This window comes from Coprinopsis cinerea (assembly GCF_000182895.1).
Source record: "Coprinopsis cinerea okayama7#130 chromosome 5 map unlocalized cont3.5, whole genome shotgun sequence".
Lineage (NCBI taxonomy): Eukaryota > Fungi > Basidiomycota > Agaricomycetes > Agaricales > Psathyrellaceae > Coprinopsis > Coprinopsis cinerea.
The window spans coordinates 1,263,068-1,290,245 of record NW_003307540.1 but is presented as its reverse complement, the minus strand read 5'-3'; the positions used below and the strand labels follow the sequence as shown (position 1 = coordinate 1,290,245).

The 27,178-nt window shown below is 50.6% G+C and overlaps 11 protein-coding genes across 11 annotated transcripts; 5 read left to right on the top strand and 6 right to left on the bottom strand.

Moving 5' to 3' along the window:
• Positions 1 to 47: 47 nt before the first annotated feature.
• Positions 48 to 2,436, top strand: CC1G_00185 (hypothetical protein; the record flags this gene model as incomplete). Its single annotated transcript, XM_001836997.2, has 6 exons — positions 48 to 382; positions 438 to 807; positions 920 to 1,099; positions 1,145 to 2,169; positions 2,242 to 2,303; positions 2,361 to 2,436. The coding sequence occupies exons 1-6, from the start codon at positions 185 to 187 to the stop codon at positions 2,434 to 2,436; spliced, it is 1,911 nt and encodes a 636-aa protein (XP_001837049.2). The 5' UTR covers positions 48 to 184.
• A 110-nt stretch (positions 2,437 to 2,546) lies between these two features.
• CC1G_00184 (hypothetical protein) lies at positions 2,547 to 3,460 on the bottom strand (the record flags this gene model as incomplete). Its single annotated transcript, XM_001836996.2, has 5 exons — positions 2,547 to 2,597; positions 2,647 to 2,763; positions 2,816 to 2,839; positions 2,890 to 2,970; positions 3,023 to 3,460. The coding sequence occupies 5 exons, from the start codon at positions 3,458 to 3,460 to the stop codon at positions 2,547 to 2,549; spliced, it is 711 nt and encodes a 236-aa protein (XP_001837048.2).
• Positions 3,461 to 5,276: 1,816 nt separating this feature from the next.
• On the bottom strand, positions 5,277 to 6,403 carry CC1G_00183 (hypothetical protein; the record flags this gene model as incomplete). The annotated part of the gene is made up of 4 exons (XM_001836995.2): positions 5,277 to 5,925; positions 5,996 to 6,139; positions 6,201 to 6,333; positions 6,383 to 6,403. The coding sequence occupies 4 exons, from the start codon at positions 6,401 to 6,403 to the stop codon at positions 5,357 to 5,359; spliced, it is 867 nt and encodes a 288-aa protein (XP_001837047.2). The 3' UTR covers positions 5,277 to 5,356.
• Positions 6,404 to 7,006: 603 nt separating this feature from the next.
• CC1G_00182 (HSPC177) lies at positions 7,007 to 7,941 on the bottom strand (the record flags this gene model as incomplete). The annotated part of the gene is made up of 6 exons (XM_001836994.1): positions 7,007 to 7,042; positions 7,096 to 7,199; positions 7,251 to 7,362; positions 7,422 to 7,634; positions 7,682 to 7,786; positions 7,873 to 7,941. The coding sequence occupies 6 exons, from the start codon at positions 7,939 to 7,941 to the stop codon at positions 7,007 to 7,009; spliced, it is 639 nt and encodes a 212-aa protein (XP_001837046.1).
• A 335-nt stretch (positions 7,942 to 8,276) lies between these two features.
• Positions 8,277 to 10,018, bottom strand: CC1G_00181 (homoserine O-acetyltransferase; the record flags this gene model as incomplete). Its single annotated transcript, XM_001836993.1, has 5 exons — positions 8,277 to 8,325; positions 8,378 to 8,772; positions 8,828 to 8,982; positions 9,033 to 9,113; positions 9,169 to 10,018. The coding sequence occupies 5 exons, from the start codon at positions 10,016 to 10,018 to the stop codon at positions 8,277 to 8,279; spliced, it is 1,530 nt and encodes a 509-aa protein (XP_001837045.1).
• Positions 10,019 to 10,703: 685 nt separating this feature from the next.
• On the top strand, positions 10,704 to 13,368 carry CC1G_00180 (hypothetical protein; the record flags this gene model as incomplete). The annotated part of the gene is made up of 4 exons (XM_001836992.2): positions 10,704 to 10,814; positions 10,869 to 11,469; positions 11,573 to 13,054; positions 13,211 to 13,368. The coding sequence occupies 4 exons, from the start codon at positions 10,704 to 10,706 to the stop codon at positions 13,366 to 13,368; spliced, it is 2,352 nt and encodes a 783-aa protein (XP_001837044.2).
• A 646-nt stretch (positions 13,369 to 14,014) lies between these two features.
• Positions 14,015 to 14,851, bottom strand: CC1G_00179 (vacuolar protein sorting protein 46; the record flags this gene model as incomplete). The annotated part of the gene is made up of 5 exons (XM_001836991.2): positions 14,015 to 14,293; positions 14,350 to 14,565; positions 14,625 to 14,675; positions 14,746 to 14,774; positions 14,836 to 14,851. The coding sequence occupies 5 exons, from the start codon at positions 14,849 to 14,851 to the stop codon at positions 14,015 to 14,017; spliced, it is 591 nt and encodes a 196-aa protein (XP_001837043.2).
• Positions 14,852 to 15,047: 196 nt separating this feature from the next.
• Positions 15,048 to 20,594, top strand: CC1G_00178 (phosphatidylinositol phosphate phosphatase; the record flags this gene model as incomplete). The annotated part of the gene is made up of 26 exons (XM_001836990.2): positions 15,048 to 15,070; positions 15,126 to 15,252; positions 15,304 to 15,670; positions 15,727 to 15,999; positions 16,455 to 16,610; positions 16,661 to 17,142; positions 17,200 to 17,379; positions 17,433 to 17,499; positions 17,559 to 17,853; positions 17,917 to 18,033; positions 18,081 to 18,295; positions 18,346 to 18,437; positions 18,491 to 18,567; positions 18,618 to 18,684; positions 18,741 to 18,783; positions 18,831 to 18,840; positions 18,893 to 18,973; positions 19,030 to 19,114; positions 19,170 to 19,250; positions 19,303 to 19,493; positions 19,545 to 19,653; positions 19,711 to 19,849; positions 19,901 to 19,981; positions 20,039 to 20,194; positions 20,246 to 20,290; positions 20,341 to 20,594. The coding sequence occupies 26 exons, from the start codon at positions 15,048 to 15,050 to the stop codon at positions 20,592 to 20,594; spliced, it is 3,813 nt and encodes a 1,270-aa protein (XP_001837042.2).
• An 83-nt stretch (positions 20,595 to 20,677) lies between these two features.
• Positions 20,678 to 22,540, bottom strand: CC1G_00177 (RNA splicing factor PRP9; the record flags this gene model as incomplete). The annotated part of the gene is made up of 7 exons (XM_001836989.2): positions 20,678 to 20,811; positions 20,865 to 20,982; positions 21,006 to 21,030; positions 21,082 to 21,586; positions 21,641 to 21,834; positions 21,890 to 22,091; positions 22,147 to 22,540. The coding sequence occupies 7 exons, from the start codon at positions 22,538 to 22,540 to the stop codon at positions 20,678 to 20,680; spliced, it is 1,572 nt and encodes a 523-aa protein (XP_001837041.2).
• A 106-nt stretch (positions 22,541 to 22,646) lies between these two features.
• CC1G_00176 (ATP-dependent RNA helicase FAL1) lies at positions 22,647 to 24,277 on the top strand (the record flags this gene model as incomplete). Its single annotated transcript, XM_001836988.2, has 9 exons — positions 22,647 to 22,673; positions 22,725 to 22,821; positions 22,875 to 23,572; positions 23,625 to 23,740; positions 23,788 to 23,871; positions 23,923 to 23,992; positions 24,051 to 24,090; positions 24,144 to 24,166; positions 24,220 to 24,277. 9 exons carry the CDS (start codon positions 22,647 to 22,649, stop codon positions 24,253 to 24,255), a joined length of 1,191 nt encoding a protein of 396 aa, XP_001837040.1. The 3' UTR covers positions 24,256 to 24,277.
• Positions 24,278 to 24,622: 345 nt separating this feature from the next.
• On the top strand, positions 24,623 to 27,033 carry CC1G_00174 (hypothetical protein; the record flags this gene model as incomplete). Its single annotated transcript, XM_001836986.2, has 10 exons — positions 24,623 to 24,715; positions 24,998 to 25,044; positions 25,294 to 25,494; positions 25,735 to 25,849; positions 26,040 to 26,103; positions 26,190 to 26,358; positions 26,532 to 26,580; positions 26,626 to 26,663; positions 26,839 to 26,859; positions 27,018 to 27,033. The coding sequence occupies 10 exons, from the start codon at positions 24,623 to 24,625 to the stop codon at positions 27,031 to 27,033; spliced, it is 813 nt and encodes a 270-aa protein (XP_001837038.2).
• Positions 27,034 to 27,178: the final 145 nt, after the last annotated feature.

Below are 27,178 nucleotides of genomic sequence, written 5' to 3'. Positions count from 1 at the left end.
AAGGTCCGCGTCGACGCGATGAGCCCCTTTGTCACTGACCTCGATGTCTGACAGTTTCCGTTCGTCAACGACAGCCTCCCCACGGCGCTCTCAATCGATTTCTACTAGTAGACCTGACTGGCCTTGGGCCACCCGAACATATCCTCACCGTATTAATTCTCAATCTCCCTTGAGCTCGTCCACAATGTCCACCCCAGTCTCCCAGTCCAATTGGGATCCAAGAGCTTCAAGTTCCGGACCCTCTGCTTCTGGCAATGTGCCTATGGCACCTCTGACGACCTGGCGGGCCAATTATACGCCCAGGGCAGGTGCTCACGCCATAGGTTCCAATGGTCCTTTGAGGCAGGAGGCAGTTGAAACCACACGCCAGTGGTCACTGACAGTAAGTCCCTCGATGTTGAAAGGCCCTTTGTCTGACTCACAGTGTCTATGGCCAGGGTTTCGAATGGGCGGTTAAAGACATCGCCAAACTGCGGAACTTTGTCGAAGGATCCCCCACTGGCACTGACCAACCACAACTTTCTGCAGATGACTTTGAGATATTGAAAGAGTCACCGACGTTGGCGGACAGCAAATTCAAGCTGGAAATTGGCATGTCTGTTACAATCGCATTTGAGAGCCGTGATAACACTTTTCTCAGCTCTGACCACCCCTGGAGACGCGCCTGGAAGGGCACTCCTGTCTCTGTATATTACTTCTCTGTTCTTAGACTACGGGTCGGGCGACTTGGAAACATCGGCCACGATGATGGCGGCCATCAAATGCCAGGAAGACAAAACAGGTCAAAGAGGTGCTCGCCCAGAATGGGTATGGGAGTTCTGGCAACATGATTGGGTATTCAGACAGGAGAGCGAGGTTTGGGGTATGACATTGCTCAGTACAAACACCAGATCGACGCAAGCTAACGGTACATTCCCAGAATGCCCGCTTCCTTCCCTTTCTGATCTCCTCAGGAATGAAAGAATACGGGAGACAGATTCATTTGTAATTTGTCTCCAGATCCATTCACCTTCCGGCCCTAGCATACCACAGCAACCCGCAACCTGCTACGTCCCTCGGGATCTTCTTGACGGCCTAGAAGCATCATTAGACAACCCCAGTGAGCATTGTTTCAACTCCTTTCTGCCAGTCTGATCCTCACTAGTTACAGACACTGGGGATGTCAAATTCATTTGCCTTGAGAGGCTTGTTGAAGGTGATGAGCCGCCTCTCTCGGCCTCGACGTCTTCCATGTCTCGACAGACCTCATCGTCGTTGGGCTCCCCCCGCCATCCCTTCTCCTCTCAGGCGACCGCAAGAAAGCGCGTTATATATGCCCACTCCGATATCCTTGTTCGGAGATCGGAATATTTCGCAACCATGCTATCATCGTCGTTCTCTGAAACTAGTTCCACTGTTCCAGGAGAGCGCAAGATACACACCATAGTCGTGGAGGAGGCCGATTTCGAAACAATCTATTGGTTACTCAAGTTCTGTTACGCTAATTGGTTACTGTTCAAACAGAACGACGATCCCAGAGCCGCCGTAGAAGGTGTGGGTGCCGGATGGAGTGCGAAATGGCTCACTTCTCCTGAGAATGAGTGGGAATGGAAAACGTTTTACAAATCTGCAGCAGAGGATAATGTATTCGATGCCAGGAGTGCCACGAGTGGAGACAGCATCCCTGCCAGTGGAATCAGCAGATCTACCAGCAAGAAGTCTGACATACCTGAAGATGTTCCTCCCCAAACATCCGGACAATCTGTTTCCACTCGACCCGCTGGTACAAGCTCTAAAGCACCTCCGACCGTCGCCCGTCCTGCAACCTCTGGGGCCAGGCGATCTACCACGAATACCTCAACCCTGGGGCCCGGAGCTTCAATGAGCGGAACTTCGCGGCCAAAAACAGTGCCAATTGCTACCAGTGGTTTTGCTACTTCAAGGGCTTATCCCGTCTCTCCCCGTGCAGCCCGCCCATTACCGCCACCTGTCCCAGATCCTCATCCCCACCCCACCCCACCCCCTCCCCCGGCATCAGCGTTGGCTATGTACCAAGTTGCACATCGTTATGCCATGAACGGCCTCGCAACTCTCGCTCTGGAACACATTATGTCGACCATCACCCCGCAGTCGTGCTTCCCATTGCTTCTCGCCAGTTATACTTGGGACGAACTCTATGGATTGGTTGAGGTAAGTCCACTAGTCACCCTCAAATAAAGTAGCAAACTGACGGCTGAGAGACAGGACTACGTCATTGACAAGTGGGACGAAGTTGCTGGTTCTGATGAATTTGAGCAGTGCTGCAAGGAAATTGCCGCCGGGGAGTGCGTACGAGTTTCCTAGGTTTATTTTTAACCTTTTAAACTTATGCCTGGTCACAGATGGGGCTCGGATGGTGGGCAGACCTTGATGTCTGTTTTTCGGAGACTGCGCTCTCCCAGCACCCTCACGAACTAGGGTTGTCCCGTCTCGCTCATACATCAGTTGAACTGGATAATATAAAGGTGTGCAAGCGGACAAGGATTAAATACTATATTTTATCACCGCCATTAATTCCGTTAAACGCTTTAGCATGCAGGATCATCGACTTCCCATTGGCCGTAATACCCCCAGAATCCCTTTCGAACGATTAGTACTCAAGCAGAGCGCCAGTACATTGGACTATACCTCGTGACATGTGTGTGGTTTCTTGAAATGCTTTTTGCGAATCATAGCCGGCATGCTTTCACATATGGCCTTCCGGTCCTCGTTGGCCTTTACCCCAAGAAGACGTGCCGAGACAAGCTTCGGATATCTCAACGACCGGTGTGGGCCAGTAGCATGGACGACGACTTACCCGTACTCCTTTATTGATACACCCCTGCGAGTGAGTTAACATGGCGATCCCGGTAATCGCAAAGGGGGATTTACCTTGTCGTTGAACTTGCTCCATTGTGCACTGCACCCCTTATCCTCGACCATCCAGTAACCCGTTACCTGACCGAATGGCCACTAGGGGCAGGAGTTAGTGGTGATCCTTTACCGGCGTGAGGCAAAGACCTACTCGGCGTTGACAGCTGTCTGGCTGATTGATGGTGACCCCACGGATAGTAATAGGCATCCTCTCGCAGACCCGTCTCCCGTCTGAGAGGAGGGAAGATGCTCGCAACCTCGCAGTATAGAGCCTTTTCTCGAATCCCAAGCAGCGCTCTTCTGGCTGGGGCGTGCCCCACAAGGTTCCTTGTGTCGCCAGAGCCTCCCTCTCGATGGAACTGGCTGTGGACAGGTTCTCTGAACGCCCTTTCCGTGCCTCATGATCTGCGGGCGGGGCAGCATGCTTGACACCCCGACCGGGAACCTCGTGGCCAAACAGGGGACTTCCAGCTGCGTCAGGTTCGTCACGGGTCGTCTGCATCCGGATAGAATCACCGGATTGACTCGAAGCCCCGTAGATCCTTGATACGGAAAACAGGATAGGAAGGCCGACGAAGATGAGGATCATGGTCGCAAAGAAGACACTAATTTTCCTTGCACCGCGATCCTCTTCTAAATGGATGGTGATCAAACTGGATTTCTCGTTTGCGTAGCTGCAAGGTTGTAGATGAATGGAGTTAAGATTAAGGAGTCGGCACTAACCTGGTTACATAGTTTGGCATATGGTATGTCCTTCCACCAGCTCTTAACTTAAAATATCAGTTACTGTGTATACGCCGGCAGCCAATGTATTACCGACCCGCTATCTTTGGAATGGCTGGAATTTGACCCTTGGAAGGAATACGTCGAAGGTGTCGCTGGAGAACTGTATGAAGCTTATAGTCAGAAAGCCAGTGAATGTTAGCGTTGATTGGTGAACTACTTTAACATGGTCTTCCGTTGTGGGGGAGGCATCGTGAAGTTTGGCGGGAGGATGGAAGAATTGGAGACAGAAGGACACGCACGGAAAGCTCATGGGGTATGCGCGTTCCAATTTATTATACGAGTTCTTTGCCTCTTACCTCAGCCCTAGGATCGACAGGGTTTCCTTTCGAGTGACATGGTGCCACTCGTGTTGCGCGCGGGTACAGCGCGTCCATCAAAAGCGCTCGCGCTTGTCCGACCGCTGTCTCCGGATATTCGGACCGTCATTGCGCCTTCTGCGAAACATGAAACCACACGCTTTCGTCGTATGTAAAGGCAGGTCGGGCTGATATAAACGTGTCGGTAGACCTTTCTTTCCTTCCCTCACGTCCCTGCTCCCTCCAGGTCCATAGTCAGCATCGCTGTGGAATTCCCTCGAGTCGTGGGTCTTTGCCACCTCTCAAGTGACTGTTCAGAACGCCTGCCATAGGGCCAGCCCCTTAATCCAGCCCAACAAGGTAGTTCTGCTGATCGTGTGCACATCGCAGGGCGTACGATCCTTCGCACTGTCGCCGGAAATGAAAGTACGCAATGTCTTTCCACCTACCACGAGTTTTGTCGAACCCTATGATGATGTTTGTGTTGAGAGTTTGGTCCAGAGGAGCGCTCTCTTTCGACGGGGGAGGCAGAACGAATTGGAGAAACACAATCGGTCGCCCCAATGTGGGACCACTTCCCCCTCCATGGAATCCCTGCACACGACTGCAAAGGGGCAATCAAAATGACATCGACTGGGAGGCTGGGTATACTAAGCCCAATAGCCATGGTGATGCGAATCTCTCGATCCGAAGAGACCACGGTCAGCTCATCGGGCCAGTGCGATAGAGTCCCACACTGTGGGCCCACCAGACCCCGTGTCAAGGCTTCCTGTGGTTACACACGTTGAAGTCTCATGCAGTCTTTCGCGTCCGATTTCAATCTGCGACAAGGCTCCTCGACGACTAGCGAGCAGTGTCCCAATCTCCGCTATCCCTGCAAGCTTCTGTGAAACTCCCATTGCACGTCGACGAAAGGCAGGCTCGCTGCCCCTCATGGTTCTCTGTCCGGGCTTCGAGGGCTCCCAAATAGACGATATTGGAGTAGACTCCGCGAGACAACAAGTCCATGGGCACCATTGGCCACTGGAGAATTGAAGGGCTAGCGGTGAACTTCGAAACCGGCATTTTCGACCCGGCCAACAAAATGTAGGAGCCATCATGCATCATACCGTCTCAGGCCAACCCCGATATTAAATATTGAATGCTGGAGATTCTGCCCCAGGTGAAGTAGGGATGACGTCCTTCACCCGAGTCGTCCTATAGGCCCTCCTCGCCTGCCGCCAAACTCGCGTTCTAGAGCCAACCTGCTGCCTTCTTCTGCAGCCCAGATTCGCGCACAGGATTTCCTTTCACACTACCTTCGCTCGGCGACCATCGATCGATTGCCAGTGGCGCGTCTGAAGTTCATTGAATATACGGATGCGGACACAGGACGGTACATGTATACAGTTGAGCTGCAAGTATCAGAACCCAAATGCATCTTCGTTGTCGAACTGGAATTCGGCTTTGGTGGCGGCAGACCAGGTGGATATGTCCCAGGATTTTCCCCCTCGCAATGGCCCCTTGGGGGCTGCAGAGACAAAAGCTCTGTAATCCTTCCACGCACGGCTGAGAGCGAGCTTTGGTGCGTCCATGTTATCGTCCACTCGACCCTTCATGTGCCAGGGCTTTCCATCGCCTTCTGCATCCTTACCGTCTTCGACCTCGTCATTTTCCATAATCTGTTCCCTCGCCTCTGCGTCCAGCGAGCTGAGCCACTCCTCGCGATATTTCTTCTCGAGACAAACCTGTTCCTCGGTTTTGTCTTTGAAGATCTTTCGAGCGAGGCCCCGTGCTATTCTGCCCAGTCCAGTGGAGCTGCCGATCCCATCCAACATGTCACCAAGTTCGGTGACGTTCTTGAGGCAGCATTCTAAACTAGGGAAAGAAGTGGTGCTGAGACGATTTTCTTGCCGAAGTCCTTTGAAGATGGCAATGGCTAGGGCTGCGTAGGCTTTCTTGGTTGCGTTGACGCGCTGGCCGTCATCGCATTCTAACGGAATTATGCAAGGAATTATGTCAGAAATTCACGCATACGTCCAATTGTGCCAATGTTGACTCACGGGTCCAGACCGACTCGCAATCCATGAAGCATGTAATACCCTCCAGGATAGCATAAGCCTCGTCCCAGGCTTTCTTGGTGACTTTGGAGTGTAGAGTTGACAGGGTCTTGTCGACGAGGTCCAAGACGCCATACGCGAAGAAATCTACACAATATACGCGTCATAAATGCTAGTCAATGCAAATACGCGAGGAGGAAGGACTCACCGTTGTATACGTACATGTCGAACGCGTCCGGGTCGCGCTTGTCGGCCTGGTGCATCAGCTCTTTGAATAAGTCGCTGCCCTTGACTGTAATCATAGTCTCGGGGTTAACGAAGGTATAGCCTTTTGGGATGGCCTAAGAACGCGTCAAATCGTCTGCAACAGGCCATGTATACAGGACTCACACTCACAGATTGAGTGGACATTTTGTGGGTGGGGAACGAAGGAACTTTCGGGAATGACGCAGAAGAGAGAGACTCGGAGTTTATATCATTGCCCCAAGCTCGGTTGCTGCCGATTGACATGAGGTCTACTAAAATTGAAAGTTTGGCAAACGCTAATTCGGACTTACCCCTTCAGTCGTGGTTTACACATCAAACACAGTCACAGGCGCCCATCCTAGTCCAGCAGCAATGAGCTCAAATAGACGTATTACATGCGGGGGTACTATCTGCTTGTTGCCGTTGCAACGGCCAGCGGCAGTATACTTATCATCATGTAGAACATTTAGGCGCGCGTCCATGGAGGTCCATTGCACACGTGAGAGACGCGTTGTTATGGTCTGCTTGTGCCTAATGGTATTTCTAACTTCCCGAATGAACTGAGTTGTCTCTGAAGCGCTGTGCCTGCACACAGTCAAAACGCTAATTTATCTGCAACAGTCAAATCGATAGAATTGCTAGCCCAGTCGACGCGGAATACTCCCCAAGCGAGTCGGTCTGGAGACAATTGTTGGTGCAAGGCGTCAATATGGTCGGGGTCACCGGTAAATGGAGTGAGATATAGTACACAAAAGAGGTCCGCTGGGACTACGCCGTCTTGACCGCTTCTGGTTGCGCTGGGGTCTAACGGCCGAGTTAGGACTGTGGTTCGGTGAAGAGGAGGAGTATAGCATTACCTCGAGTTCAACCGGCGCTTCATCTATGAAATCGGGTGCTTTGTTCAAATCGGCGAGATATGAAGGCCCTTCTTCTTCCTCTTCTAATTCCAATGCATCAAGTTCTGTCCAATGGTTAGCCGCGAAGTATATCGTGGAGGGATGTGGCTACGAACCTGCTTCCAAATCCGCTTCGTCTATCTCGTCTGGCAAAGCATACGAGCGCGCTAACGTTTCCTGAATCTCATTGGCTTGTTCCATCAACTCCTCCATATCATAATGCATGTTCTTGAGAAAGATCAATTAAACTATAGCTCCCAGTCATGGTCATCAAAGGGAACGCCTACCTCAATCTTGTCGATGTCAATCTTGCCATATTGTTTCCTGATCTGTTTGTTGGCCTGTTCCATGGCAGAGACAGTCGCCATCGTGTTCCTCAAGTTCTCTGTCGTGAGCGCAGCAGACTCCATATTGAAAGATTGTTGTGTGAGTTGTGCGATTTGGGCCTCGTACATCTTCTTCTGCTTCAAAGTGCGGAGTGCGCGTTGTTGGATTGCAGACTGGGGGGTGTTACATGGTAAGGCTCTGGTGGTTGGAGAATACTTACTTTGCCAGGCCCGTTCCGCAACTTGCTCATTTGTTCTTTATATCTAGCCAGCTCTGCATCGAGTTTGCGTATCTTCACTTCAATCGATCCCGCTCGAGCATCTGTCTATTTCCAGAACCCAGATAATTGCTGTTCAGTCTCCCGATATCAAAGCGGGGTGTCATTTAGGAGTCCAACGATGGGGTACATACCGATGCAATTGCATCTTGGAGGGAAGGACCGGGTTTCTTACTGGCAGAGCTTCCGAATAAGCGGTTCATAATTTCTTGTCGTAACGGTCGTGGTAGTGGAAAGAGAGGTGGAGGATACCAGTGTAGCGTCGGTACCGCAGCAATGGACTCAGTGAAGCCATGAAGTAAACAACGAAGGCGCTGCAGAGCGGTTTGCTTTATTTGTCCCGATGACGTGCATCGTCAGATCCGCGCACTGCAGTTGGATTCCCAAACGTTACTCGAAGTCACGTAGACAATGAATAGTGTTATATGAATTCGAAAGCGTGTGATTACATCTCGTACAAGAGTGGCCCAAAGCCCAAAACAAATGGTATGCGGATAATAAAATTACAGTCTAACAGATGGTGTACTTTGAATCCAAGTCATGACAAGAAGCCACGGAGGGCGCCTCCAACATTAACAACATCCAGCCTACAGATCGAATCAGTACGATCCTCATTAGGAAGAGACGAAGGAAGCTTACAGGAATGTATCGTGTCCCCAAACACCACCCAACTCGTAGTAGCTGACGTTCTCGTTTCCTGCCATCCTCAGAGCATCGACTACCTCACGTTGCTGTTCGACGGTAAACAGGATGTCACTCTGGACGCCAAGGACCAATGTGGGGATGTGCGCTAACGGCGCCATTCCAGCTGCTAGGTCACTGAGATGAGGTGGCGGATTGACGGGCGGAGGATGTGATTTCGAGTGAGACGTCTTGTGGGTCATAACATTTCCGTGTGGATGGGAAGGCTGCGTCGATCCTTCGCTTCGGATATTGAGCGCTTGGAGGGCGGGGAGGGTCATGTCGAAAAGGTCCATAGCCTTGGAGATGTAGATAAGGGAGTTGGCGTCATATTTAAGACAGAATTGTTCGCCCTGGTAGCAGTTATTAGACTACCTTTCGTGTGACAGATACTGATCTAAACCATACCTGGTGGTCTAGGTAGGTTTCAATGAGGAAGTCAGGGCATAGAGCAGGTGTTCTAACCCCGTTTTCAGAGGTGTCTGACTCTGGCATGGGACGTAGTTGTCGACCAAAGCGAGATTCCCACTCAGGACCTGACCTATAGGTGATCGTGGCAATCTCTGAAAGGGAGAGTCAGAATCTGCGACTGTTTGCGAGGATCACGCCTTACGTCGGGCAAGCTTCATGCCAGTATGTGGGGGGAGTCCGTCGTAGTAGAAACCATTGTTCCAATTGGGATCTGCCATCAACACTGGAGCACTCAAGTCAGTTCATTACTCGCATCAGACTTATGGAGGGAAACTCACCACTCCTCTGCGCATAACGCATGGCGACCGCCGAAGGGCTGCTCCGTGCAGTACCACTGATGGATGCGATCTTGCCGACTCGTTGAGGGAAGAGCCACCCCGCCGCCAAGCTCTGCATAGCACCCATCGAACATCCGACACTTGCGTAGAGCTTCTTGATGCCGAGGTGATCCAGGAGGTGAAACTGGGCCCTGACCATATCGAAAATCGAAACGACTGGGAAGCGGGTAGCCCAGGGGGAGCCAGTTCCAGGTTCGATCGAAGAAGGGCCTGTCGATCCATAGCATCCACCAATGACATTAGTGCAGATGACGAAGAACTGGTTGGTGTCGATGGCCTTGCCTGGACCTATGAACTTTTCCCACCAGCCTGGTGCAGGGTTGAGGGGCGTAGAGGCTGCGTGGGACGACGCTGAGAGGCCGGTGTGGAGCAGGATGACATTGTCTTTCTGAGGCGAAAGGGTCCCCCATGTTTCATAGGCAATATCGAAAGATGGAAGAGGGTCCACATGGTAGGAAAGAGGGAGAGGCTTGTCATGGTGGTATACGTGATATGTGGTAGGGTTTGGGCGCGCATAGGGCGGTTCAGGACCAGATCCACAGTCTTCATCCTCGATTGGGGCGCGTTGTTTTGACGCGGCCAAACGAGATTCGCGAGCCTTGTGGGCATCAACACATGGGAAATGGGGCTGATTGTAAGCAGCAGGACGGCTTGGTTGGAGGCAGGAAGACGGCCCTGGCTGCTGGTGACCCAGAGACGTCGGATTCAAGGAAGACACCTGGGCGAACCGACGCAGGTGGGACTTGACCGGACCCTGGAGAAGTCTCTTGGACACTGCGGGCAGCGACATGGAGAAGCTTGAAGGTGGAACGAGATATTCTCAGGTTTACGGTGTTGCTTCATAATTATCCAAGGTGCGGGGCTAACGAAGACGCTCAATGATGAAAGATGGCGTGCTCACCGTGACAGACCCTAACCTCAGCCCTTTACCCAACATGTACAGAAAACTCTTTAAAATTGTCAGAAATCCGGGAAAACAATTTGGATGACGGCTGGTACATAATTAAAATTGTGTCGCAGAACAGAATAGATTCGCGGCTGAGGAACGACGTTGATTGAACACACTACAAGTTGATTGCAGTGCTATGAGAATGCTCCTCGAATGGCTTTTAACGTCGGACTCGAGGACAAGGACCGTCGCTTCTCGTCGTTGACGACCTCGTCGGCTGTGCGAGGCCACCATTCAAGACACTCGTCAACAACATCGGCCGTGTCGTCAAGGAAGACGAGAGGCAGTCTGTTTTCGGTGCTCGACGACGTAGGTTTTCCAAATTGGCCCAAAGAGATTGTACCTAACACGTGTGTACCGTGCCGTCTAGCTTCGCGCTTTGATATCTTCACCAAACACTTCCAGCACTTCATTCGAGGTCAATATATCTTCCCTTCGCCCCTTGTTTTCCAAGTCACGATTGACCCTCTTTTAATAGACGCAAGGCACCATTGGGTCTTCACTCTCGGCGCCTGCCGACTCGTCAATGAGCGGCCTGCAGCAGCGACACTCCCGGCAACCTTTGCAGGACCAGAAATCGACCTGCCCAAACCCAGACGACGAACGGCCATCGAGGAGGGCAAAGTTTGAAAGCAGGGTATGTTGTTTTCCTCTTTTGTCTTGCGTCCAACGCTCTTACCGTCATGCGCAGCTTTACAATTTCCTCACACGTTCACGATCGCGTTCGAGATCAAAGCAGGACCCGTCCGACGATACAAAACTGTCCCGCCGCCCAAGCGTCAAGAAAGATACAACGAACAGCATGTCAGGGACCAAGCCAGTGTCGCGGATACCCTCTAGGCCCCTCTCATCGACGACGGCGACAACCAACAACACCATCACTCCGGGGACTCCCAAGCCAAAGCGAAAGCTCACCTCTGCACCTCTCCTTCCACAACCTCAGCCTTTGCAGGACGTCAGTCTGAACGGGACATCCTCGTCACGGCCAACCACGCCGAAGCCCAAGAAGAAACTTCAGAACCTCTTTGGAATACCTTTGGCACTTGCGAACAGAAAGTCCTCACGATCTCGCTCGAGGTCCCGGCCAAACACCCCTGAACCTTCTTCAGACGTCCCACCATTACCCACAACTGGGTTCAGCGACGATTCTGCACCGAAACCGCGCCAATCGCATTCACCGCACTCGTCTCGACCCCAGACTCCTACTCGCTCAAGACCATCCGATCCTCTGTCCAACGGCATGTCAACTGGATCGACATCAAATTCACTGAAGCTCCCCAAACTCTTCTCAGGTACGGAGCTATTTCTCCCATCCCGGGTATTTGAATTCATCGTTGATGGGACACGGCTTCTCTATGGTCTTCTGCGATCTTCCACGTTGGTTGGTGTCCCTAGGTCGAACGATAACATCGTCTGAAGGCAACCAACATCGACAGCGCCCCTCTACTTCCGCGTCTGTCAACACGTCTTCAAAGCCAAAATCTGGTATTTCCGGACCCATACGGAGACCAGTTTCTGCAACTCGCCGCACACTCAAACCAGACGCACCTCCGGATCCTTCACCTCCAAAATCGTCGAAGGCCTCAAACGGGGTCCCTCCTCGTCAACTAACCCCTCCAAAGCCCCCAACACCGCCGCCGAAGAAAGCACCTGTCAACGGAAACGCATTATCTTTACCTACCAAAGGTAAAGTGATGACCCATCACGTTCCAAAGTTCAACTCGGTGGACGGAGGATACCGATACCGAGGTGGAAACATGAGCGTAGTGGATGAAGAGGGTAGATTGGACTTGTCAAGGACATCTAGTCTGAAGGGCAAGAGCCGGGAGGCGGAACCAAATGCTCACCTTCGGTCAGGATTGAAGAAGATGAGCATAGACGTTCGGAATACGAAGCATGGGAGCTTCGACTTTGAACGACCGGGTTGGGGCGCATCGTTGATGCACAGGACGGGCAGCACCGGTACCAACGGTAGCCATCATAGCAAGATTGGGGACCTGCTCGTCCAGGATTTAGAGCAACGGGAGAGCACGTTTGGTCCAGGGCTGGCGGGAGTGGGGACTTTACAGAGAGACTTGTCGATAAAGCGGTTGAAGGATACAGAGGAAGAGATAAAGGCGAGGGAAAGGGCGCGGAGACTGCATGAGTACATCCACAAGGATAGGCTTCCTCCCATTCCAACAATCAATGGTCATGATTCCAAAGAGGACAACCTGAATGCCTCGACCTCCACAAGTGGAACGGCACAGACGGGGAAATCCTCTAGTCTGAGCAAAGCGACTGGCCGGAGGGCTGCCAGCCGAACGGGTGGAAGCGGGCATGGTTTGACCAGGTTGATAGGGACGGCGCAGCATCCTCCGTTCCCCTTTGAACCAGCAGTCCCATCGCCAACGTGGAGTATTGGAAGTAATAGTACCGCAGTGGAGACATCGAAGACTGACAAGGGTGCTCGGCTGAAGGAGGATGTGAAGCGGCGGGAAGCGGAGAGGAAGTTGGTTGGGAAAGGGGATCGGCCTCCTGTACCCGTTCCTTCTCCATCATCGACTGGATACCATCGCCCCGGGAATAGAGGACGTTCTCTCGACCTCGGGTTAGGATTGAACTGGGCACCTTCGACGATCAAAGAAGCAGCTCTCCTACCCTCTTCAACCCTCTTCACTCGGACGGCAAGTTCCTCTACCACTCGTTCAACATCAGGCCAATCAGTCGTAGGAAGGAGCGCGTCGTCTTCTACGAATGGCCAGGGAAGTGGTCGGTCACAAAGGTCTCCGTTGCAGGACGTGGAGGAGGATGGAGGAAGGTCGCAACTGGGCAAAGAAGTAGCGGAGTTGTTCAGAAATGTACTAGACGATAGGGGTTACAACACGTTCAAATCTTGTGAGTCCACACTTCCCCTTCCAGCTTGTTAGGACCATTCCTCTGTTCTTTAAAGCGCCAGGAACGCGCTAACATTTATCATGCTTGGTCTTGCCTGCTCACATTTACCTAATTCCCCTCTACTCCTTTTTGCAACGTACTGACGTCACCATTTAGATGTCCGTCGATTCGACGCCGGCGAGATAGAATTCGATGGTCGGAATGGAATCGTCGAGCGTGTGGAGCGCTTGTTGACCGACGCGCCTTCAGTGAGCTCCCAAGATAAACGGCTCATTCTGGAAAAGTTCGTTCGCATTATCCTGCAGAATGCATGAATGAACCCCCCATGTCTTTGCCAATGCTTTTTCCCTGGTACGGGTTTCTATGTTCTATGATCCTTCACGTTCCTTCATCGGTTCACTTCTGACGGTATACCAACGATTTCCATGGCGCCTTTGTTTTCAATACTGCAATAATCTGTCCTTGACCCCACAGCTATTCATCGCCATTGCATGATTATAGACCACAATGATTTCCTTTCCTCTGTTGCACCACCCTTTCAATTCCTAATGCTTGATTCTAGTGTCATTTATTCTTGACTTATTCCAATTCGTTACGGGTGTCGGTTCTGTTCACGGTTGTATAATTCTAGGCCCCACACGTCCTTTGTTACGCTTTCGATGCTGCACGATACATTCGCCTACCTACATACCCACCAGTTATGTTTTATGTTTTCGATAATGGTCCCTTTCCCCCTAGACCTTTTACGTTCCTTTATCATTCATGCGGTAATTTGCTGTTATTGTGACTCGGAATGATATGAAGTCACTTCGTGGTTGAGTCCATGCCATATCATCCGAATACTTCGGTCGTAAAAGAGTCGTAATGCGAATACATCCAAGGTAGGTGAGTGAACATACATATAAATCGGAACAAGAGCAGCAGAGGTATGCAGAAGGTGGTAACGCAAGAGTGGTAATATCACGTAGCTGGTCTCAACGCCCGCAGCCGCTCTGCCAACTTGTCATCCTCGTCCTTGAGCGCTGGAGAAGCGATCTCAGAATTCACATTCAACTCCTTAGAAGTGAGGTCATGCTGCATCTCGATGTTCGCCTCTTCCGCCGTCTGCCGCAAGAGTTGGTCGATCTGGTCTTGGGGCGTCGAGATTGCCGTCGTTGCACCCATGGTGTCTTCCATATATGAAGTCTGGACATCTAGATCCGTGAACTGGGCCTCGAATTTATCCATGACCATGGAGATCTGCACAAATCCATTTTGAGAGGGGGGAAAGGGACGGGAACGGGTAACACACATACTCGCTCGAGGTTCATGGTCTCCATAGCCTTGTCCATTCCCTTCACCACCGACGCCATGTTTCCTGTGACCTGACGCATGGTGACAGCGGTTTCTACTCGACTTGCGACTGCATCTATACGGCTTGCGAGGCGCAGAAGGTTCAGGGCTTCTGTCTTCTTGCGGATGGCGTTCGAGGCGTATATCCGGGCGCCTTCGTTGTTACCCTGTGTAAGGGCCTGGAATTGGGATACAGGTATTAGTGGTTGGGAAGTGGGATTGGAGATATTGGGACGACCTTCTTCAATCGCGCCTTCTCTGTGTTTTCATCTTTTTGTGCTTTCTTGGCCTGGCGATTGAGCGATTTGGCGGTGAACTGTTAATAGGTGTTTGGACCAAGGCTTAGTGGATCTTCCGACTCGAGGATAGGCCCTAGACATGCCTTGAGCTGGAAGAGGGTTTCTACTGTATATTAGTTTTATAAGATATGTGTATGAGGATACACTGACTCTCGAGGTTGCTCATGGTGGCAGCGGTCAAAGGTCGTCTCAACAGCACTCAGCCTCTCAAAGGGGCGGCGAAGCATTCGGGCTCGCACAGCCACTGTTGGCATCAAAATCCCACGTTGTTGGGCGCGTAAGGGATGTGATCGTGGACTCGTTCATTCAAGTTGTCTAGTGTCAGTCTACAAGCGTGGTGGCATGCTTTCAACTTGTTGCCAATGGCCCTGCTACAGTACTTGAGGTGTGTATCCGCTAATTCTTAGGGAAACTCTGTCATGACACTTGTTTCCATCCAGTTATATAGCGATTGTAGCCGCATTCGCCTTCGTGACGCTCTCACTAGCCAGCGGACTGTTGTATGTTTCAGAGCTGATAGAGGAGCATTCACGATTAGCCAAAATCTATGGAAAAAGGGGGACGTATGTGAGTATCCAACTCTTCTCAAAGAGATGCCGTAATTCATGTTTCAATTAGACTATAATCGCCCTCCATATCTTGCTCTACTTCACCGACAATCTACCCTTCCCACAGACTCTGTTCTCTATTATATGCCATATCATCTACCTCCAAAACTTCTCCGCAAGCTGGCCACTCATCGATCTCACTTCTTTGTCCTTCATCGCGTCCTGTATATGTGTCGTCGCTGACCACTTTTTATGGTTCTTCTATTTCGCCAAAGTAACCAATGAAGCACGGAGACTGAGGACGTATCGAGCAGTCGTTCCCGAACCACCAGGTTTCACCGAAATTGCGTCCTTTTTCGGCCTCTGTGTCTGGCTCGTCCCACTTTTCCTCTTCCTGAGCTTGAGCGCGAATGACCACGCGATCCCGTTGACAGCTGGTGAGCCCCTCGTTGCCCAAATAATAGGCTTATTGGAACTCATCCTTGTCTTGCAGTCGAGAGACCCAGTTCTCCCCAGTCGTTTGCATCACAACAACGCCAAAAAGCTTCTCGGGTTTCTCTACTCCGGTCGATGCTATCATTCATGTCCTTCGATGCATTTCCACGGATGAGGCGGAAGAACACGTCGGACGGAATTATAGCCCCAAGATCCCCAGCAACACGACCTTCGTCTCCGTTACCGAATGCCAATCTTCAGCCTTCGCCGCGACCAACCTATCTCTCCCCTCCCCGGTCGCCCATGTTGCGAGCGCAAGAAATAGATGCCCGTGGGTCTTGTTCGAGTCCGCAGAGCTTCAGACTAAATACGCCTCCTCGTCGCTCGACAGAGTTTAGCAGAACGCAGGGGGGCGATGCGCTTGGTTTAGGAATTAGAAGGACCGCTAGTTACTCTCATGACGACTCGTAGCTGTACAGTAGTACTACACGCCCTAATTTATTGCGAAAGTTTGTCTCAAGCGGCGTTGCCAAACAAGAGCGGACGTGCCAAGGGTTTAGAGGCTACGGGATTGGGTCCCAATCTTAGACATAAACCTGTTACCTGTGAATTGCTAGCACCGACCTGCGCCGAGTACACCATATCGCCACCGCAATTCTGTCGAATCCCCGTGGTGAACACAACCGTTGAACAAGGGCTCGAAGCTCGCTACTTTGATGTACCTTTACCTGTCCAATGCACCCAGAACACTCTATCTAGTTACCAGCTCACACGATGAGAAACTAGGACGACCACGAAGAGCTCTGGTATTTCGAGCAGCCGACAAGGACTCTCAGGTCGTGGTCGAGTTCCTACCCCGAGACGAGATAGATTTGGGCAACTTGGTCCGATTGACCAACCGGATTGTCAAGGGCTGCCTTGGTTTGATTTCAGTCGAGAATGGTAAGGGGGTCGTTCTCCAGAGTCTCTCAATCTCACCGGAGATCTCACAGACATATTCCTCGCGGTCGTAACAAGTGCAACCGAGGTCGGAAATACCAGGCCGTCTGCATCCTCGCCAGAATCAGTGGCAAGAATTCACGAGGTTAGCTTCTACAGCTTGACCTCTTCGACATGGGACGATTACTCGATAGCAAACGACGGTTTCGTCAGCCCCGACGCTATTGACGCAAGCTTCAGAGACAACTACATGTCTTCACCAGGGGCGCCGCCGCCGTTCGAGCATCCGTGTCTTCCGCTCAGCAAGATCCTCTCCTCTGGTACCTTTTACTATGCATACGATACCCCATGGGATTTGTCCTCGAGGCTCTCCGTCCGTTTATCGCGCCAGGCTCGGGACCGAGGTGCAGAACACGACTTGTCTTTGTTCGACGAACGGTTCGTCTGGAATGAATATATCATCCGCAGCCTCTTGGATTTCCGGGCGAGGTTAAGCGACCACGAGAGACAGGATCTTGATCGTTGTCAGTTCCTTGTATGTCCCTTCTTGTACTTTTTTTTGCCGTGTACACACTCTGAAACTCCCGTCCAGATACTTGCCATCCAAGGGTATGTCGGACTCTTTACGATGGGCCTTCCCGCCCCTCCCACCAATGGAGCACCGGCTGTTGCCACTTTGGCGTTAATCTCGAGATTGGGATGGAAACGTGCAGGCACTCGATTCAACACACGCGGAATAGATGACGATGGAAACACGGCGAATTTTGTTGAGGTAAGACTCCCAGGTTGATTTACATAGACCATCACTGACCTCCAATACCTAAGACTGAAACAATATTCAGCACCGATCAGCACTGTGTAAGCTACGTGCAGGTCCGTGGCAGCGTCCCATGTGTGTGTTTTACCGACTATTGTGTCCTGGTTTTCGAACTGAGTTGCGGCTGTTATTAGTATTCTGGGAACAGCAAGGATTACAAACTTTCGGGCATCGTATTCAAATTACACGGCCACATGCTTCCCAGCCAGCTTTCGAGCGTCATTTCCTCCAGTTGATGGAAGAATATGGGGCTGTCCATGCTATCAACCTGCTGGGACAAAAAGAAAACGAGGCGTCTTTGACATCAGCATATACCCGACATTTGGCCATTGCTCGCCAGGGCCTAGGAGACGACCTCGGAATCACGAACTTTGACTTCCACAATGCTGTTAGAATCGCCGGACACGATAGTGTCATTCGCGAACTCAGGTAAGTCTGAGAAAAGAACTATGATCATCACCGGGCGCTTACGGACGTCCAATGTACATGTAGACGAGTGGAAAGCGTGATGGACCATGTCGACAGATTCGGGTTCACTATGTGCGACGCCTCTGCTGACGAAATCGTCACAGATCAGAAAGGTGTCTTCAGGACCAACTGTCTGGACTGGTGGGTACTTTCACTGCCCTTCTAGATGATTTCTTTGACAATATCAGTCTCGACCGCACAAACTTTGTTCAGGATATCTTATCGAAGACTACTCTCGAAGAATACCTTCAACTTGTTCGGAGAGAGTGGTTGTCATCGAACACTCTGTGGACTTACCATAGAGAATTGTGGGCAGAAAACGGCGATGCCTTGTCTCGCATTTATGCAGGGACTGGGGCCCTCAATACAAGTTTCACTCGAACCGGAAAGCGGACACTTGCTGGTTCGTATCTCTTTTTCTCAATTTGAGCGGAGGCTGAAAATCCCCCCAAGGAATTCTATCTGATGCTACCAAGAGTGTATCGCGAGCATACATCAATAATTTCCAGGACAAAGACAAGCAACTGTCGATTGACATGTTCTTGGTGAGCTAGTATTCGCTACATAGTAGACTTTTATGCTTGCTTACCATTCTAAGGGGAACCTGAGTAACCAACGCCAAGTCACTATCTTCGATCCCATCCATGATTCCGTCCGAGTTGTATTGGACCAGAGGTAACATGGACTCTCTTTGGATCTTTTGCACGCTGACACGACGTCTCTAGACTGCCGGAGTATTCGACGACAAAGCAGTGCACGTTCTTCATTGGAACGTGGAATGTCAATGGAAGGGTAACATACCTCTGCTATGGCTGCTCCAAACTGTTGAACTTAAGTATGTGATCTAGCATCCGTCAGAATCCTTGAATGACTGGCTGTTCCCTCCTCAAAGTGAGTCCAACGGTCCTCAGTGAAGACTTTTGCTGATCTTTCCATAGGCTCGACCGAGTAAGCATAAACTGACGGTCGTCAAACGCATTTCACTAACCACGCACTCCAGACCGGACATGTATGTCCTAGGATTCCAAGAGATCGTACCCTTGACAGCACAGCAGATACTTCAAACTGACCCAGAAAAGCGGTAGGTCAACACCGACCATCATGTTTGTCTGGCTCAGCTGAATGGTATATGAACAGACTGATCTGGGAAAAGAAAATCTTGGAAACACTTGATCGACGTCCGAATAAAACATGCAACTATGTCTTGTTAAGAAGTGAACAGGTAATCTTCTTACCAAAACAACAATGTTGTTCGCCTGATTGACGTCTGATTACAGCTTGTCGGTTCCGCCTTGATCATCCTAGTAAAATCAGAGTTGACTGCCGTTATCCGAAATGTGGAAGCAACGACGCGGAAGGTGCTTCATGCCAATGAACGAATGAAATTATATGGCTCACCCCCCTTATTAGACGGGGCTTCGGGGTATGTCCGGAAACAAAGGCGCTGTTGGCATTCGGCTGGAGTATCACGACACCAATTTCTGCTTCTTGACTGGACACCTTGCCGCTGGACATTTCAACACAGAAGAACGAAATGCCGATTACCGCACGATCAACGAGAACCTTCACTTCCTCAAAGGCAAAACCATTCAAAGCCACGAGTGAGTCTAGCATTTCCCCGGTATCGATTGCCACTGATGCAGTGGACCTAGCAATGTTATCTGGCTTGCTGACACCAATTACCGGATCGAATTGGATAACTACACCGTTCGAACTCTGGCCGAGAACGATGACTTTGATGCACTTCTGGCCGCTGACCAGGTACTTGGATCATGTCTCTTCTCGTGCCCGTGTTACCGTCATCTAACCCGTGTACAGTTGATGCATGCCATGGACACTGGCCAAGCTTTTGTCGGATACGAGGAAGGGCCAATTCTGTTCCGGCCGACATATCGATATGACTTTGGAACCGATAATTACGACACCAGTGAAAAGATGCGCATTCCTGCATGGACTGGTAAGCACTTCCTACATCTGAACCAAGTTCCTAGCTAAAAACCAGTCGAAGATCGCATACTGTATCGAGGCAATCAACTCGACCTAGCAGTTTACAACCGCGCGGAATTGAAAGGCTCTGATCACAAACCAGGTATGGTTTGTGTCTGTTCTAGGATGACAAGTAGTTAACCACGATGGTCGGAACAAGTCTTCGCTATTTTCAGAGCAGAGGTCCGGATTGTGGATCCCGTCAAGAAGGCGATGATGTCGCAGCTCCTCCTGGAGAGCGTTGCATCGACACGGCCTGGTGAAAAATTGGACGAAAAGCTAAAGACGGCAGTTTTGCCCAAGTTTATTGGAGAAGGTATGAATATTCAACTCGGCCAAATGAATCTGTTACTCATTCGAGCCTAAGCCCCACCGCCCAGTAGCAACGATTCTGCTTGGTGGGATCAACCGGGTAAGTCGCTATTTATAAGAATCACGTTTACCTGACCTTTTCCTTTTTAGACCAACCATTGGGCATTATACCGTTAACCCTCTTCCCTAAACTCGATACCTCCCACAAGAGCAACCCTTTCGATTCTCCCGATGGATCTCTATCTGCATCGCCTACCAGTTCGGACGAGGAGCTCTATACACATGCTCTCACCTTGCAGACGCCTATGGTACCCACACAGACGAAGCGACCCCCGCCTCCACCTCCCCCAAAAAGATTGCTCACGGGAGACCCTGAACCAACACCCAACAGACATAATGAATAGACCGGCGCTAGCGCATGTATGTATGAATTAGTGTACAACATAATATGACGAGGAAAGACACGGCGAGGAAACAGCAAGTGTATTTAGATCAACCCTTGCTTCTTCAAGTCGTCGTAGGTCTTGCGGTTGTAGACGTTGCCTTCGTCATCTTCTAACTCCTCCATGGTTTCTTGTTCAAAGATTTCGTTCCTGCCTTCGCGCTTCAGCTTTTCAGCCACTAGGAACAATGTCAATGGCTTGAACCAATGAAAAGGGGAATAAAAGCCCTACAAGCAAGAGCATCTTCTATTCGGGTGATCTCGTGGAAATGCTTTGTATTGGGAAGCCCGAGAGCCCGCATACCAAAGGCGTGGCGTGATTCCTGGCAGCGCTCGGTGAGTTTGACATCCTAGTCAAGGGAAGGTAACTCACTTGGAAATGTCGATCGAAATTTTTACTAGGCTCAATCAGTCCCAGCGACGTAGAGAAGTATTGGAAGGTCACGTACCGGCCCATATAAACGTGGTCCGAGCAAATCTCGCACTTGTACTCAACCCCCAAACCATGCAGCTTGTATAGCCAATAAGGAATGGGCTTGCCATCCCATCCTAGTGGCAACTTGAGAGGGTTGTAGATGCGCTCTTCCTCTTCTTCCTCTTCATTGCCTTCGGCAGTGACAGGAGGTGGAGGAGGTTTGGCCTTCTCCAACAATTCTTGTTCACGCTCTCGGGCAGTAAGCGAGAATCGCCGTTCAACGTTCGACTTGGTCTCAGCCAATACGGGGGCCAAATTCTTCAGTAAAGAGGTCGTCAAGTAAGTGTAGTAGGCAGACGACCGAGTCCTGAGTTTTGCCTGGGATTGGTTAGTGGTAGGTACTGCTGTTTGGGTCTCAGGGTGGCCATTGGGATTGGGAGGGGGTGCCCCAGATGCTTCAAGTTTTTGCTGGGCTTTAATATGCTTTTTGGAAGTCAAGTGAGCGTCATAAACTGTCTGCTTCGCGTAAAGCCTTTGACCTGGGAGCGACAATCAGCGGAATGAAGTTTCAATACGTTCAAAGAAAGACTGACATGCGGCACACCAGATACCAGGTGCTCCATCGCTGGCACTCTTGTTCTCCTCGCTCTCCCAGCCATCGATTTCCTTTGCATCCCATTTGCTGTCGAATTCTTCCTTGGCTTGCTTTTGTTCTGAGTCGACGTCGTACAGTGGTTGAGCCTTCTTCGCAAATGAGAGGAGGTAGGCGTGAAGATCTTTAATGTACCTAAAGTTTTTCAAGTGAGAAACGTAGCCTAGATATTGCCGAACCACGGACTTACGTTTCGTAGTCCTTGCTGAACCTCGTCTCTTTGGTCAAATCCGAGTGCACTTGCGCGTTTTGGGCCGCGTTGAGCAGGTCCAAGTACTGCAGGTATGAAGCCCTCTTCCCAAGCCCTTTCAGATTGTTATAAGCAGTGTGGTTATTGTAGAGGTCGAGGTATCGGCCATAGGATTCCTCTCCAGAGAAAAGAAGAGCAATGGCTAACAAGACACATGGTCAGTTTCGAAAGGGAAAAAGGCGAGTTCAGAGACTCACGGTCTTCTTCCTCAAAGTCTTCCTCCTCCTGACCGGGTTCATCCAGGAAATAGGCGAGCTCCAAGTCAAATCCCCCTCCTGGCATTGAGTCAGGGTATTTGTTGTAATGTTCTTGGATTTTCACCAACCGCGCGTAGAATTCAGATAGGTCGTTTTGGTTTCCCTTGTCAGAGAGTGAGTTTGTCTCTGCTTTTCTGGCCTCCTCGTCGTTGTACAGCGCGTCCAAGGTCGCGGCTCTGGCCACGATTCGGTCTAGTATCTGCGCGGCCTTGTGCTCATTCTGCAAACCAACTTCGTGGGTTGTTGCTGAGCGCGAAAGGATAGTGTAGAGAGCCTTGTCGAATCTCTCTATCTCTTCGTGTGTCTGTCGCTGGATTTCGATAATGGAGTCCATGGCCAAGTCAATAATAATTCAAAGCACTGCGTGCACGGTGCACCCGTGGTTTGGTTGCACTTTTGAAACTCCGACGCTTCACCACCGACCACCAACTTAAATCGAAATGTCAGGTATCAACCCAGGGGACGACGTACGCCGTATTTCTCTGTCCCCTTTGAATTCTTAGCTGATCCCTCTATAGAAACTCGTTTTCGAGTCGTCTGAAGCAATTTCGACCGTTTCAACATTCGACGACCTTGGTTTGAAGGAAGACCTTTTGCGCGGCATCTATGCTTACAGTTTGTGACGCGTCTTCAAACCTGTCGGCAGCGCTAACCCAATGGTTTTGTAGACTTTGAAAAACCTTCTGCTATTCAGCAGCGTGCAATCCTGCCCATCATCCAAGGAAGGGACGTAATCGCCCAAGCACAATCAGGAACGGGAAAAACAGCCACTTTCTCCATCTCAATACTCCAGTCAATTGACGTTACCGTCCGAGAAACCCAAGCGCTGGTTCTCTCACCCACTCGTGAACTTGCTACTCAAATTCAATCCGTTATCCTTGCGCTCGGCGACTACATGAACGTCCAATGTCATGCTTGCATTGGAGGTACATCCATTGGCGAGGACATCCGGAAGCTTGAATATGGTCAACACGTCGTCTCTGGCACTCCGGGTCGTGTATTCGACATGATTCGTCGCCGGAGTCTGCGAACGCGTAATATCAAAATGTTGGTCCTCGACGAAGCCGATGAACTCCTCAACAAGGGCTTCAAGGATCAAATCTACGACGTTTACCGCTACCTTCCTCCAGCCACCCAGGTCGTTCTTCTTAGCGCCACCCTTCCTTACGACGTGCTTGAGATGACTACCAAATTCATGACGGATCCTATCCGTATTTTGGTCAAGCGTGACGAATTGACGCTGGAGGGCATTAAACAATTCTTCGTGGCCGTGGAGAAGGAGGACTGGAAGTTCGACACTCTGTGTGATTTGTACGATACCCTCACGATCACCCAGGCTGTCATCTTCTGCAACACCAGGCGAAAGGTCTGAGTCACAGTGTTCTGTCGCTACCGTGGAACTGACCATTCCCCTGCAGGTCGACTGGCTGACGGAAAAGATGCGTGCCTCCAACTTTACCGTCTCCTCCATGCATGGAGAAATGGTGCAAAAAGAACGGGATGCTATCATGGCCGAATTCCGCAGTGGGACATCGTAAGTGTAGCCCAGCAACCCTTTGATATCTATCTAACAGGTTTCAGCCGTGTTCTCATCACAACGGACGTTTGGGCTCGAGGCATTGACGTCCAACAAGTATCATTGGTCATCAACTATGATCTACCTGCGTGAGTTGACTCGGTGCTGGCTTTATCTGCACACGACTGAATCGCGCCTAGCAATCGTGAAAACTACATCCACAGGATCGGTCGTTCCGGTCGTTTTGGAAGGAAGGGCGTTGCCATTAACGTGAGTGTCAACCGCTTTCCTCGGTCCCCACTATCCCTGAAAGGCGCCCACTTTACAGTTTGTGACTGTGGAGGATGTTCGAATTCTCCGTGATATTGGTATGTTGATAGCGTATCCCATGTCGAACATTGACTCATGCGTCCTCTTTTAGAACAATTCTACGGCACACAGATTGTAAGTTCTCAAGCAAACGTCCGTCTTTACAGCGCTAATAAGTGTTCTCCCAGGATGAGATGCCTGTGAACGCCGCAGAACTGATTTGAGCTGCTTCGTTCTATGTGTGTGGCACTTAACTATCCTGTGAAATTCATCGATCCGTTTCACAACTTCACGTTCCCTTCTGTGTATTTTATAATCTACTGGCCCCGCCTATTCACGAAATCTTTGTGCAACAGCTCGCTGTAACGCGGAACGGTCTACGACATCTCATCACGAATCGACTCACAGCTGCGATGACCAACGGTTGTGGTAATCCACGGACTGATGATTCACGGACTTTTGTCGAGCCTTCAGCCTCCGTCAAAGCATTTCTTTGCGGGATTTTTTGCATTGGTCGATGCGGTTGATGCCTCGAAGTCTTGTATACGTACATTGACTCGAGACAAACCGCTTACCCGTTTCCTTTTGAAGATGCCTGAATTTCTCCGGATTGGGGTTCTCTCCAAGCAAGCATTTTTCCATGAGATCGTTGTGGCGTTGACTGCTCCTGAATACTGCGAACTTGTACAGAGATTTGTGGAGCTGCCTAGGGAGTGACCCCTGTCGAGCATGGGCCTGCAATACAGTCACGACTCATGGAGGGACGCGTCTCCCCTGACTATAAAATGAGGTCTCTTGGCTTTCGGCCCATGTACTAAGGAATATCCCAAGGCCTCAAAATTTAGAGTGTTAAGTGGATATCGTAAACAGATCCCCGATAACCTCCAGACGGAGATTTCGAGGCAGGTCGTTGAAACAAGCATTGCCCACGCGACTGACATGAGATGGATGTATCCTGCTTATTAGAGGTGTGATGTTAGATTAGCCCTCGACAAAGGCGCAGAAATCGGAAGGTGAGATGCATCCTTTGCCCGTTGGCACATGGGGTGGCGCTGGAGAGTTGCGGGAAAAGAACCATACGATTAAGAATTGCAGAAACTACGAACCAAACACGGTCGAAGTGGATGGGAACTGCCGGTATGGAAGCCCAAAAAAGTCTTAGCTTTGGGAAGACCCGCATAGAAATGTAGAAACATTCAGGATGGCACCAATGACGGAAATTGCATTGGGTGCAATTGAAGTCCAGACCACTAAGCGATTAGTTCTCGCGTAGTCGATGGTTCTCGAGCCTTTTCTGGGTCGAGTCATCACACGAATACACGCGTCCTATGCACTGCGTATAACCATGGCAAACCACATATTAGTTCATCGAGGTCGAGGTCAACCCTCCGACGTCGAGATATCCGACGACAAGTCCGGTGTCGTTACGGCAAATATGATACCATATCATCGATATTAAGCCGGTAAGTGGTTTTCTAGGCTTTCTTTCTGTATTGTGAGTTCGCCCGACAAAGCCCCTACTGAGCTTTCTTCGTGCAATAAAATCGTCTAAATCGTGGATGGACTCGGACGGCGTCAATCCTGGAAATCAGGATCTCATGGCAAACGGTTATAGACGGTAACTATACATTCATATCCGAGAGTATCACCGCCGTAGGAAACCAAATCGCCTTGGGTTTTAAGGTTACTAAATCCCCTTGAAGCTCTTGGCTACGGTTTCCTCGTCATGGAAAAGGACTCGATTTCCGGGGATACTTGTTCGTCCTTTCCGTCTTCGCAAGTCCGCTTCTCGAGGAGGGGGCCGTGCCGTGGGTGGTAGTAAGCAGCGCCACCATCTTTCAGCTCAATTTTCGATTTCACCAGACGTTGGGGATGAGGGTCCGTGGTGTTACGCTGCCATGAAACGTCCCTTGATCAGAGTGACGATTTAGAGAACTTTGGCGCCCCGTTGATCTACAATTCAATCTGTCAACGGCTCGATCTGACGGTCCGCCTTGGCTGATATAAGCGCATTGGGAACAAGGGTGACTATGACCGAATCGGCGTCGTTCACGCAAGGCAAGAAAAAAAATGTATGTTTGTTGATGGAGGCGGAAACGTGCATGCCACCTTTGAATACCGACGCCTGAAATCTCCCATGGCCACGATGGGTCCATAGCTAGAGTTCTCGAGGCCTTTGGCAAACATAAGACTCCGGGGCGCGTTACGGAGCCTGTCGCGTACTTATTGTGGTCGACTTTTTACCTGACAGTAATGCATCCGATCGGCGACTACGTCTTCGACGCCTTCGAAGCATTCCACGGCCTTTCAGATTACCGTCTTGATCTGTAAACCAGAGGTACATGAAGGTTATCAAATAGGTGTTCTCTGAGAAATCCTTTTTGAGACCAGAATCGTGGGTTTCGTCGATCTCGATCTTGCGGTTCCACCTTGGGGTTCCACGACGAGCCACGCCGAAGGAAAAATAATCAGACTGTGCACCTATTCATGGGCACCACAGGGTTCAACAAAACCGACTTGTTTCCGATCTAGGAATGCTATTCTCGAGGGTACGTGCTGCCAGATGTTGACATCACCAATGGCCGTCGTCGCAGGGCATGGCATTGTCATGCGGTGCTTCTAGCATGCGTATGTAAGAGACCGGGATGCTCTTTCCTTTGCCTATAAAGAGGGCATTGAAATTATCGTCGGATCCCCCATCTTCTGCAATCTACAGCCCACTGACATTCGGAATGTGCTACTATCGCCAGTGAGTGATCATTCCATTTTTACGGCCCCCTGACGTCTTTCTTACCATACCATTTCAGAGTTCGCAACGTCTACAAGCAGTGAGTTATGCCATATAGGTCGAGATATTATTGTTATACTGACCGTGGGCTGTCAACGGCTGCCAGGTGTGGGCATGGCATAACTCTTGTTCGTCTCCTTGCTCGTAGGGGTCAGCCCCATGACCGCTAATTTGCTAACTCCATTCTATGATCTACAGCCCGACGAAGAGGTGAGCCTAATTACCGGTTCCTTCATAACCCCTGCCCACCGCTGACCGGATGACGCCGCAGATCAAATGTGACCTGCCAAATTGCAAATTCAGTCCATCGCATCCAAAGGAATGTCGACCTCCACAGTGTACCAAGACCTGCTGGCAAT